Source organism: Amblyomma mixtum, chromosome 3 (genome assembly GCF_055824585.1).
Source record: "Amblyomma mixtum isolate Tamu chromosome 3, ASM5582458v1, whole genome shotgun sequence".
NCBI lineage: Eukaryota > Metazoa > Arthropoda > Arachnida > Ixodida > Ixodidae > Amblyomma > Amblyomma mixtum.
The window spans coordinates 243,602,596-243,615,646 of record NC_143014.1 but is presented as its reverse complement, the minus strand read 5'-3'; the positions used below and the strand labels follow the sequence as shown (position 1 = coordinate 243,615,646).

The 13,051-nt window shown below is 46.3% G+C and overlaps 1 protein-coding gene across 1 annotated transcript in view; it reads right to left on the bottom strand.

Annotated features, from left to right (window-relative positions):
• The window catches only part of LOC149354201 (uncharacterized), a 102,633-nt gene that overhangs the window by 35,097 nt on the left and 54,485 nt on the right, over positions 1 to 13,051 (bottom strand). The window contains exons 3-4 of the mRNA XM_089577471.1: positions 4,320 to 4,699; positions 2,718 to 3,180 (exon numbers count right to left, since the gene is read on the bottom strand). Coding sequence (XP_089433597.1) covers positions 2,718 to 3,180; positions 4,320 to 4,699 — 843 coding nt within the window. The remainder of the gene's footprint in view (positions 1 to 2,717; positions 3,181 to 4,319; positions 4,700 to 13,051) is intronic.

Sequence of the window (13,051 nt, the reverse complement as noted above, 5' to 3'; positions counted from 1 at the left end):
CACTAAATGGAAAAGAATCAAGCCCAAAAATTCTGGACAAAACGCATTTTTCAACGGGAAACCTTTTATGAACGCAGTTTATTCACATAATGTAAGATTTCAGTATAACAATCAATATATCCGCAGATCATCCGACGGCAGTCTAGAATTCTTTTTTTCTATTAACGTTTTTGCTATCGTCAAAAGCGTTGCCCATTTATTTTCTATGGGAGTCTCAGCTGTTCGATGCGATGATGGAAACACTTAAAAAGAAAGAAAAATCCGCCGCGGTGGCTCAGTGGCTATGGCGCTCGACTGCTGACCCGAAAGACACGGGTTTGATCCCGGCCGCGGCTGCCGAATTTCGATGGAGGCGAGATTCTAGAGGCCCGTGTGCTGTGCGATGTCAGCGCAAGAACCCTAGGTGGCCCAAATTTCCGGAGCCCTTCATTACGGCGTCCTTCATAGCTTGAGTCGCTTTGGGACGTTAAACCCCCCCTAAACCAAACCCTAAACCAAACTTAAAAAGAAAGATTTTGCTCCATATCAGAAGAATGGAGCATTGCCGTCAATATTTCCGAGAAAGTATCGTACAATTTTCAAATTTTCTTAATTTTTGTCCGAAATTGTTGGGAATTCTTACCCTAGTTATTGTGGCTGAATCGTAAGAAACGAATTAGTGGACAAACTCCTATCAACAAATAAACGTAAGTTGTATTCGTCCCGTAGTTTTTGTGCGGCGTATAGCAACGCACGTATAAACAAGTACAGACGAGTGACTTGACGCTAATACATGGAATTCCTAGGGTTCGTTGCGCAAGTGATGATATTATGCGTCCCTATGACAGGTACTAAGGCGTTTATTTACGACGTTCTCAGACGGGAACGGAGGGCTCGGCACGGGGAGGCCGACTAGCTTCTGCAGCTCTACGCTCTTCTGCTCCGCTACGGCGTCGACACTGTGCCCGTGGCACTAATAGACGGTATTTTGTGAAACCCCTTGCCGGAAAACCACTGGATTCAATGCAAATAAGTTTCATTTCAACAACTTCCAGCATACTGCAACTTTAAGTTCAAGAAACACTTTTTTTTAACGCGATAAATACTGCTTCAAGTTCAGAATGCAGAATTTCAGACCAATGACTCCAAGTTTCATTCGTGAAGCAGCGGAAACAGCAATTTAGAAACTGCACTGCTTGCGAACCTGCGCAGCGCCATATTTTAGCTTGAGAAACTACGGGACACCATATCTGCTTTAGGCTGATGTGGATACTCGGCTGGCTTGTAACCTGAGCAGTAGTTTTCTGGGTTAGCTGGTGCACTTGCCTTCGTCGTAGCCATAGCTACAGGGAGATTGCGATCACGTGGGCTTTGATTTTGAAGTGAAAGAGTGTTGTAAGGTTTGAATGCCAATTTTATAAGTGAATTTTTAGCACAAGAATAATGCAAGTTATCAAAAGGGACAAGTAAGCAACGAGTGCGTGGATTTTTCATTATCGTGAAACAAATACCTTCAAAACCATTTAAATGCTTGAAATTTACTTCCCTTATCACCGCCATATATGAAACGAACAATAGGCTGCAGTCTTGGCAAGAGCAGGCAAAGCAAAGCAAAGGAAGGAAATGAAATCTCCAACGTGAGTCAGCAGCAAGGAGATATCATCGAATGTCGTGTCATGGCCGGCATATATATATATATATATATATATATATATACATATACATATATATATATATATATATATATATATACTGCTGTAACTCAGGACGTTCTACGTCCGCCGCTTATGAACGTGGGTGGCGCTGATCAACACTCAAATTTAGGTTATTTGTAACCATAAATACCCCCCAAAGCAGAAGATTTGACAACCGTCGCCGTAGCTCAGAGGTAGAGCACCGGACGCGTAATTCGGAGGTCGTGGGTTCGGATCCCACCGGTGGCATGTGGTTGTTTTTTCTTCTGCTTTTCTAATCAATTAGCTTTAAGCGATAACATGTTCAGTAATATTCTAAATTGAGCAACACCACAAAATAAATAAATTAATAAAAAAATCCCCTGTGCTCCTTGGTTTCTGTGGCTGTAGGCTTCTGTCATATGTATATATATATATATATATATATATATATATATATATATATATATATATATATATATATATATATATATATGAAACAAACAGAAAAAAAGTCAAAGTAGTTTATGTCTGCACACTGTGACTGTCTTGTCACTGCGTATGAGATACTGCGCGTTCTTGGCGAAGCGCATTGAGCAAAACTGGTCCAGACCGGTGGCATCGGATGGCACAAAAATAATTTTTTGCTGCAGGCGTCCTTATTTCGTAAGCAGTAAATGTCCTGCTCAGCATATTGCCACAAAGCGTAAGGCGAGCTCCGTTTATGGTCATAGCGTTGCAGGTGTTACAGGGCGTTACTTTTTGCCAACTAGTCAAATGGAGCCACACTGAAATCCTAAAAGAACTCAAACATTCCTAACCGTACTTTTGGAACTTGCCACTTTCTGACGTGGCTGCGGTACCGGGAACAGCAAGTTCTGAATGTATGGTTAGGAAGATTTGTGTTTCTCCCGACGTTTCGAACAAGCCTGATAGAGCAACGAAACAATGCAATCCTCGACGTAAGAGAGTAGAGAGGGTCGCACTGGGATTCGGAGGTGCCTCCGCGACACCTGGCCGCAGTGCCTGCCAGGCGCCGCGGCGTCAGCATCAGGGAGCGCTCACCGGTGTGTATGTAGGTGTGCTTCTTCATGTCGGACTTCTGGTGGAAGCGCTTGCCGCAGTACTCGCACGGGTAAGGCCGCGTGTCCGAGTGGATGAGCAGGTGCGTGGACAGCGTCGACGAGCGCTTGAACGTCTTGCCGCACTGCTTGCACTCGAAAGTACGCTCAGAGGTGTGCACGGCGCGGTGCTGACTGAGGCTGACCTCGTGGCCGAAGGTCTTGTTGCACAGCTCGCAGGCGAAGGGCCGCTTGCCGCTGTGCGAGCGCCGCGCGTGCACCTCGAGTCCGTGGGCCGTGGAGAACATCTTGTCGCACTTGAGGCACGAGTAGACGTCCGACAGCGGGTGGTGCAGGTGGTGCAGGTGATGCAGGTGGTGGTGGTGGTGGTGCGCCGACAGCAGGCCCGCCGCCGACAGCGTCTGCGGGCTCAGCCGGGGGCCCAGGTCCAGCCGGCTGCAGGGGGCCTGCGGAGAAGTTAGGCCGTGGTGCCTGTAGAATCGGCGAGGCTCCCTGAAAAACGCCAAAGCGCCCTGACCGGGCGGGAGCAGAGAGTTCCCCTTTCGGACACGTCAGGTGCCTGTAGCAAGGTGGACTGTGAGAAAGTTTGATTTTGATATTCTGAACCTCGAAAATGGCCGATTTCCGGCTCAAAGAACTTTACTCGGTGAGGGGGACATGACATGTGCTTCATCATCGAGCCGTTGTAAGACTTCTTTCTGCACTCTTAACAGTTTTTGGCACTATGTTTCGTATCGCAAGGTGAAGTCATTCTTTGCATCGAAGGTAGGGTTTTGTAACTTCTAAGTTGTAGTGTTCATTATTGCTTCTTGCTCATTAGCGACTATGAGTTTACGGAGACACCGTATTTTTTTCCTTTGAGAATTGGAGTCAATGCATGGTAGCACCGATGGGAGGGAACGAATAATTATTTTTTGCGATGACTATTCTGCGTTACTGAGCAAACTAGAACTCATTTTACTTGCTAGCGGATGTGCCGCTCACACACATTAAGCCCATATTGCTTCAACTTCGGTAAATAGCCTACAAGCGCTTCATGCATGCTTGGACCGTTTGAGAATGACCGCACGCACACACGCACACATACGCACGTTTACATGCGGTCTACTCAATAGGTTTGTTCATTCAGCCCATTGTGTGCACATTTTATACAACAGCTGATCCAGTCTCCTGCGACAGTGGGAAGCCGGGTGTGCCTGTGAGGTGCTTGCTATCACTAGATTGGAAGGCCGCCCAACACTACTTTGATGCTGAAAGCTGCAGGCTTGAGTGGCAGACTGAAAGCACAGTGCACTTTCTTTTTTTTTTTTTCATTGGCTGCCGATAGACGGGGAGAGCTTGATTTTTGTGCCCTCTCCTATCTATTTTTTTATTTTACATCCAGCTCCTAATAGGATGTTTACACGAGGGAAAATACACCACCATATACTAGCTGAATCGTAACTGAATGACGCTGGGTTAAAGCATAATATTTATGGTGGCGTTTTAAAAATTTATGGTGTTGGTGCAGCCAACGGATACTGCATAGATAGAAAGAAAACAGGAAAAAACCAAGCGTTTGAAATCAAAGAAAGGGTGTGCCCACCATGGTGGATATGAGTCCTCCGTTGGCGGGCTCGCTGGAGGAGGGGCTGAGGGCTTGGCGGCTGGAAGCCTTGGCCGCCTGTGACGACGGCGTCGACGGCGACGATGCCGCGCCGCTGAGCCCCAGCGGACCTTGGCCGGCGGCTCCGGGACTCGAGGTGGCCGCGGAGGACGGCTGCAGGCCCGACGGAGGAGGCGGTGCGGCGGGCGGAGGTGGCGCGACCGCGTCGGCGAAGAGCCACGGCTTGACGGCGGCGCCTACCCGCAGGTCGCACGTGAGCGATCCCAGGGCGAAAGGCCGGAAGTGTAGCGCCGACAGACTTTGCGCCGCACCGAACAGCTTGGCCGAATCCGCTGCCGCGGCTCCCGCCTTGCCTCCGCCTGTAACGAGAAATGGTGCCACTCGGGTAAATCGGGCTGTCGCAGGAGGTACAGCTATGAAGAATTGGCCGCTGGGAGGCCCTCATATTCGGCTGCGAGAGAGAGGAAGAGATGAAACGACTCCCAGACTGCTCGCCCTTCCCCGGGCTCAAGAAATGATCGCGGCAGCTGTAACGCACCGAAGCATCTTCCCCCTGAGTGCATCCGATTCCATGTCCACGTGGACCGCGTGACCACAGGCGGAGCACTCTTGAGACTCTGAGATAATTTAGTTTGTATTTTGTGGAAACGCTGATATGACAGCGATAAGTGTTACTTAATGATCAAGGCTATGTCAGATGATGTTCGGACTTATAACTTTCTGGCTCATACTTGCAAGCTGTCAGATTGAAACCTCTGAAGGTTCGAGCTCTGGCGCTATAGGAGGCCTTATTCTTCTCATGAGAAACTTCTTGCCTAATGCATTCTCTCTACTGCTTCCTCTTTTCCTTCTGAGGAATATTCTTGCATGGAGCAAACAGTCGCTGCAATAGTGGACGTGTCTCACCGACATCCGGCAAGAACCAATCACACAAGCGCCATATGAGGCTGGATACGTTCTCATTGTCTGAAAAACACCCGCACCTTCGCTTTCTGTTCTATAACTTGTGAAGACTGACTGACACTCCTTCTAGTTTGTGGTATGGGCGGTGAAGCCTAACCGGGGAAAAAAATAGAATGTAACAATAAGCATGTGTCTACCGCACGGTTTGAGAAAAGGCTCCTATAAAGAAAGAAAAGAAGATAAAATAAAAGATTCACTGGGATGACGCCATACAGCATAAACAATCAAACAGTCTTCTATTTAGTTGACTAGTCTATTTATTAATTTAATTAGTCTATTCAGTTAATTATGCTAAAGATCCTCGTAGTGGCGATTAGTGGTTTATATGAACAGCCAATGTGTCCTGTTGCTACCCAGACTTCATATTCAAAATGAGCTTCACAGTGATAGCAGCAGAGTGAACTTTCACTGCTCTACACTGCGTCGGCGTCGGCGTGACATGTCGTAGTAGAAAACTGTGCCATTCACTTCCTGTTCAAGAAGGCAGTTATTCATGTGTATCAGGGACAGAACGAAGCACGAGAAACAGGGTGCGGACGTTTTCGAGAGCCGGCCAGCTGTTGTCATCTGAGTCAGGGTAAGTCTGGTGTCAGGGTGATCAGCTACCTGGCCACCATGTCCACGCTGTGGCGAGTTTGGTCCGGGGAGCTCAAAAATCACGGGAGGATTTATTTTTACTTTTTGGGGGTGGGGGGGGGGAGGGGGGGAGGGGGAGAGAGGACGTACACATGAACGCGTGATTGACTGTAATACTACCTTCTGAAAACAATGAGGTAAAGTTTAAAAGATTGCCGTTGAGCTATGAATTCATAAATGAACAAATTTATGCCACTTTACTGGTAGCCGCTTTTGTAGGACCTCGACTTGGTCGTCAACGTTCTCTGCATGATGGATAGTGCATACTGATGGTTATAATTTGAATAAGATGCCTTATCAAAACGCGTCCAGTGGTCTCATTACAAAGTACACCTGATATAATGTGTGCCCGACCAAAAGAGTATTGAAAGAGGCGTTTTAATCACCATCTACGATTTTTTAGTTTCATGCAATACGACGGATGCTTTTTTGTTTATTATTCGCAACTCAATGCTTTGCCACTAAGCGCTTCTTATGCAGGCAAAGCACGCTTTGCAGGGTTTCAAGCTGAAAAAAAGTATCGACATCGACGCGAGGAGAGTATGCGCAAGGACAAGGATCACACCATATAAATAAATAAATAAATAAATAAATAAATAAATAAATAAATAAATAAATAAATAAATAAATAAATAAATAAATAAATAAATAAATAAATAAATAAATAAATAAATAAATAAAATGAAACTGGTATAAACAGTTAACAAAAAAGCGCATGACGTAGAAACCAAACACGCACCCAGAGCTCGAGTCACTGGGCTCTCAAAGGCAGTCAGTCAGGTGTATAATCGATCAATCGCCCTCAGGACAGAGCCTGCCACAACCTCGCGTGCATCGTGTCGCGTGTGGCTGCCGCAGATGTAGCAGCGAAACGAAAAAATACAAAGTGATAGCCAGGTCAAAAAAGGAGCAACGAAAGGAGCCAGGAAGAAGAAGAAGAGAAAAAGCGGAGAGGCCGAAATCAAGCAGTGCGCTCGCAGGCAACGTCCACGCCGTCCCAGGAGACGGCGTGATCGAGCGAAGTGCGCGCACGGGATGTGGAACAAAAGAGTCGCCCCGCGCGAACCCCGAGAGAAGCAGCAGCAGCAGGTTGTCGGAGCGAAAAGTTGGCGCTTGCCCGGACGTCCACACGTCCACGTTAATCACGCGAACGCTACACTCCAGCAACAGGCGTCTCCTCCCCGCGCACCTCTCCCCCTCGCGAGACGGGCCGCGCTGGCGTCCGACCGGCGTGCAATGAAATTAGCGCCCTGCCTGGCGGGGAGAGCAAAAAGCAGTATCGCTTTCAGCCCAGGGGTCCCCCAGGACCAGGGGACGGACGCGCTGCCGCCACGGCCGACGCCGGCCGCGGCGCGTGGGGGTCGCCGAGATCGGAGCTGCGAGGCGCGCAAACGCCGGAACGCCGCGGACTGCCGCACCACCGGTGGAGGCACAGCTGCCGGGAGACCGCGCACAGGACGCACGCGCGCTGTATGCTCTCGCCACTGGACAGGACAGGTTGTGTTTTCGCCAACCGTCAGGGTACCGGACCAAACCCTTGTCCCATACACACAGGGCGTTTCACCTAAGACTGTCAGCAATTTTTCAAAACTGAATTGGAATAGCACTTTTTTTTGGAATGGCGTTGTGAGCGCTGTAGTGCATCAGAATACAGCTAAGACCTGCTAACTAGAAGGCTGGTTAAGTAATACTGAATAGTTAATTTTAACATATTGCAGTTAGGCTCCTTATTTATTGAGAGACTTGTAGCCTACCGGAAGTAATATCAGCATAAGGTTTTGGAATTTAGAAAAAAAGCCATTCTCGTCGCCGCTGCAGCGCAAGAAATTTCGAGGCCGCAAAAAGGTGAAAACGAAACAATGGGGCACGAAGGAGCGCTAGCCACGCCTACGAATGGCTCATCACGTCTCTGTGCGGGTGTCACGTGCACCTTTCGCCGCGCCCGACAGAGATCGGCGAGTGAGCAGAGAGCACGAGACAGGCGCTCCGCTGTGTTACGCGCGTTCAAAGGTTTGGTAGCGCTTTCACCTTTCTGCCGCCCCGAAATTCCTTGCGCTGCAGCGGTGACGAGAATGGAATTTTCGAAATTTCAAAAACTGACACGGATATTACTTCCGGTAGGCTGTAAGCATCTCAGTAAATAAGGAGCCTAATCAACAGTCATAGTAAAAAGCTAACTATTCAGTATTGGTTGACCAGCTTCTAGTTAGCTCGTCTTAGAGGTATTCTGACCCTAACCCTACTAACAATGCTATGCCGAACAAGCTCTCTATTTATCCCCCCAAAAACTATTTTTAAACATTGCTGACAACCCTAAGCGAAACACACTGTATAAACTGTGGCTTCTCTATTTCTATGTCTCGCTCTCTGGCATTTCTTGTACGCTTACTATTTCTCATAAATACGTGACAGAAAGAACAAGGCCTGCGACCCGACGCAAGATGCAAGCGAACAGCCTTACTCATGTAGGTTTGTTTTTCGACACCCTTAGCTGAACGTTTGCAGTTAGGTACCGCAAACTGCATCTCTGCAGAAGCCTGAATTTCGAAGTGAGAGGCGCTCATTGTCCTCCGACGTTGTCTGAAAGGGGCACTGTTGCTCATTTGGACCGTGCGCAACAGAACTTGCTCCGTGTTTTGAGTGTGCTAGCTCCTCTACGGAAGAAAGTTCTAGCGAGCTCTGCGGGTTCTTCTGGCGAATAGAGCTTACGAAATTTAAAAAAAGAAAGCTTCCATAAATATATATATATATATATATATATATATATATATATATATATATATATATATTAGAAATACAGAACGCATGACCACAAGGAAAGGTAAATGACTTCGTTTGAACAGAGTCCCAAATTTTGCAGGGTAGATGAATGTTGGCGAAATGATGTCAAGTACATTTCATGTCTCTAGCGTAAGGGGCAGGCACTGAAAGAAAAAGACAAAACTCTGGCAAAAACATTTTTTTTTCCACATCGAGGCAGGTTTTATAATTTCACATGAACTTAATAAAAAATGCTTATGAAAGGATCCAGTTGCGTGGTTGAAATCGTGCAGAGAACATTTTTTACATTCGAGGGAGAAACACCAGTAAAGTGTGAAAGCACGTTTCTTTTAAGTAATATATGTAATCAGATGTAATAACTAGGTGTGGGAGTGGCCCATAAAGATAAATCTGCTGCTTAGTTGGCCTACGCATGTAAAAAAAAAAACCTTCGGACACTGCACCAATACAAATCAATACTGCTTTTGAAACAAAGTAGTTTACCATTCATTTATTTCTGAATGCGCTGACCGAAACCCGGAAAGGTTATTGCAGCAGGAAGTAGCACTAACTGCTTGCATGAAAAATAAATTTGTTCCGACTTATTAGTATGTACGTGTGCTCTTGCGAAAGATTTGATTCTAGCACTTTTTCAAACTTCCAACATTTCCCCTTCATTTCCTCCGAGCTAAGTCCCCGACTATTATGTGTAATTCAATTACGCACAGTTAATAAAACACTTAGTACAAGCCTAATTTTTCTCGCCTGAGGTTACGTCACGGGCACCGAGCGTAACATTTCTATTCTACAAAATGTTTTTAGTCAAAATATTGTCTCCTTCCTTCGGGCGGAGAGATTCTGGCAACTTTTCGAAGATAACAAAAAATGGGGCATGAGGTCTGTTTTAGGGAGAACAATGAGAGCAATAAATTACCAGTGCGTTTTTTTTTGTCCGAGTTTACCACAAGCTTATATATCACTGACAAGAGCGAGAGTAAACACAAAGGACGCGGTAATTCTCACACGCACAAAAACACTGCGGCTAGTGTCAACGAAGCAAAGGTCAAAAGGCCCTCCAACAAACGGCGCAAGCTCTCAATCTGAGTCCCGCAGGGGTGCGTGAAGCCCAGCTCCACACTCGTAGGCGAGGGTCAGCTATGGGATTTCATTACCGAGTGCTTCATCTAGTGCACTCAATCTCGAGGGGTTTATTATGAAGCAGTAGAGGAGGGGGGGGGGGGGGGGGGGTGTACATGCAAAAAAAAAAAATAAGGGGTGGAGTGGAATTGACCCGTTCTTTTTTGGCGCCCCCTCTACCACTTGCTTTTACAACTCGACCTGCCTTTTCCGATAATTTTTATGGGTACCTTACTCTCTTTTTCGATCTGAGCTTAATGAATACTTGTGGATGTAACACAACTGTACACTTCATCACTAACAAGCAAGCGAGAACAGCAATGGTTCGGTTTTATTAAAAAACAGTGCAACAAAATTGACACTAACTATACTAATACACTAACACAAACAAAAGTGAACATCTGTTTTTAACTTGTTGCGGTTAACTTGATGGCGGTGATAACAACCGATCTTTCTAATAAAAGATGGATGCAGCTTGATGTGCGAAGTTGTACTTACCTTTTGCTACGTGACAGGTTAACAGTTATGTATAAGATATCATTGCGGAAGAGGTAGGCAATACAGGCCCTGCAGGTTGTCAGGTAAGGTCACAAAAACTATGCCAAAATGTCTGATTAAGACCCCAGGAAATGATTTGCCAGCTGAGCCAAGGCTCGCTGGTTATCTAGGTCCACCGATTGCAACCAGGAGCTCTAGATTTTGGGTAGAGGTTAGGAAGATAAGATATGGTTTGGGCAGTGCTAAGTAGGAAAAAGATATGCTCGATATCTGTCATTCAGTTAGCACAATTGCAGCTATTCGTGTCGCTGTGGAAACGGGTTGTCAGATATCCGAGGTTTGCGAGCATCAACGCCGAGTAAAGGTGAGCATTGTGGCGGTAGCGGTTTGACTCTTCCTGGTTCGGGATTCTCAGGTTTCGCATGGCTTGGTATGCGTCGCATAAGGTTGCTTGTCCTATTTCATAGCTTCAGAAACTTTTTCTACGCTTAATTCACACAATGTGTTGGCCTGAGTGTTTGAGCTGTGGGTTTACACGACATAAGCTGCTATTTGTCATTTGTGTTCAGGTTTGACATCGTTTTGTTTTTATTTATAGCCGAGAGAACACATCAAGGAAGTTCTGCGCACACGAGAAATGATGCTCAACCACAGAAATGTTTTTAAACCGTGCAAGAAATTAGACGTCCAGAATGCGCGTGCGAATTTCTCGTATATCGAAAGAATATTCCTTTCACGTCAGCTTAGTCGGAGTCACCAACTTCCTTTGGACAAACAGATGACGAGTTTTCTGAACGGTGAACATTGTTTATGCATTATATTACGTTAGTTTGAACGTATAGTTTCATGAGTTAGCAACTTCTTCTAAATCCTTCGCTACTAACTACGAAGTTAGCAGCACTTGCTTACATATCAACTTCTTCCTGATGAACATTATGCCCTCTATTTCCAACAGTAAACTTATTTATTTGAAATATATCTACTTTGTTTTCAATGGTTTAATCTGGCAAAAATATATATTTAGCAAACCCGCTTTCTCAACGTTGCAGTGACTATGTTAGTCATGCGATTGCTGCAATGGGTGACAAATATCATATATCTACTCCTTTCGGTAAAAAACGTTCGATTCAGGGCTGAACATCTTGATTTGTTTGATAGCATACTACCTGCACGGTGAGTTGCTGCGAAACGCAAGCAGAAGTTGAACAAAAAGAAAAAAAAATAGAAACATGGACTTAACCTACATGGGTTTATTCTTTCCTTTTCGCTATTTGTATTAATGATATATGACTGACAGCATGTTACGGGTTTGAAATAGAAAATGCTTCGAGCTTTTTTTTTCTTTTAACTTTAAACGAGCACCATTCATTGGCGCCAACTCTTTCGCAACGAGGAGAGCTTACAATTCGCACGGCGTTACTAGCTGTTCAGTTTTTGCTATAGTTATTCGCTTTGTTCTAGATCATCCTTGCCTACCGTTTAATCGCAGACGTCACGTGACAATAAAGATATTGTTTTTATTTTCATGTTTTAAAACACTGGCGGAGACACGACAAAATAAGCACAGTGAAATGGCTCAAGAAAACCATCATCTCTGCTGCATATGCCATGATCGCGCGTGTTATCGGCAATGCTCAAATAACTGAACTTACTTCGGAATTGGAGGCCTGGGCTGCCAAGTACCTGCGAGAAGGCGTAGGACACTTCTATCACATTTATTTTCCTTTGTTATTGCAAATATTTGTGCCAGCACAATGATAATTTCTTATCGCATACAGTCCCCCTTCAGTGGCACGCTTACGGTCAAAATCAGGCTGAACTGGTCGAAGATTAATTCGGAGGGCATGCGTACTCTACATCCAGGTCAAACCATTATCAAAGGTGGAACAAAGGGCCGTAGGTAAGGATGTCAACGAAGCTATTACCAGCGTTGCCTGGCGCCTGCCATCCTCAAGCGGGTGTACGTACTGTTGCCCTTGCTGACAAGTGTATACTAGAATGTACAGTCTTTGTCAAAAGTAACCAGGCTGCATGGTTTGCTTCTAGCTCGTACAGTGGAGCCCGTACAGCTTCCCTGAAGCTGAAATGGCCGTTAAAGGTAAGGACTGAGGGTATTCTTACCTTCCAACACCTTTCGATCTTTAGGAAAGCCACAAAGGCTCCACTATACAAGCTAGAAGCAAACCATGCAGCCTGGTTACTTTTGACAACGACGGTACGTCCTCAACTGTCACTTGCCTGAGAAACCAGAATCATCGAAAGTAGACCGCTGATTTTAAACCTCAACTCCAGTGGCAGCACTGCCTACAATCTGCCCCCCCCCCCCCCCCCCCCAACCTCCCCTTTCTTCCGCGCCTTTCGTTTTTCCTAGATTTTTTAATGAAAGGAAAACAAACGAGATGAACCTCCTTGCGAACCGCAACAGAAGCGGCACGACCGTCGTCAGCGCGTTTTCCTGGCCCAGTAGCGGTGCCTACCGCGGCGTGTATTCAAGGGAGGCCTAAAGAAACAAAGCAGAGTCTCGGGCGGCGGCCTGAGAGGGAGCGGGGCTATGTAACGGAAGAGATTGATTGGATTGGTCGTGCGCCTGCTTTGTGTCCCAGAGGCTCGCCTCGGGCTATTGACACAACATTAGAAAAGAGCGCGCGCTGCCAGCGCTTGGGTTCCGTGGCTCGGGGTTCGTCGCCGAGGCTACACCGCCCGGCCGAGTGACGCGG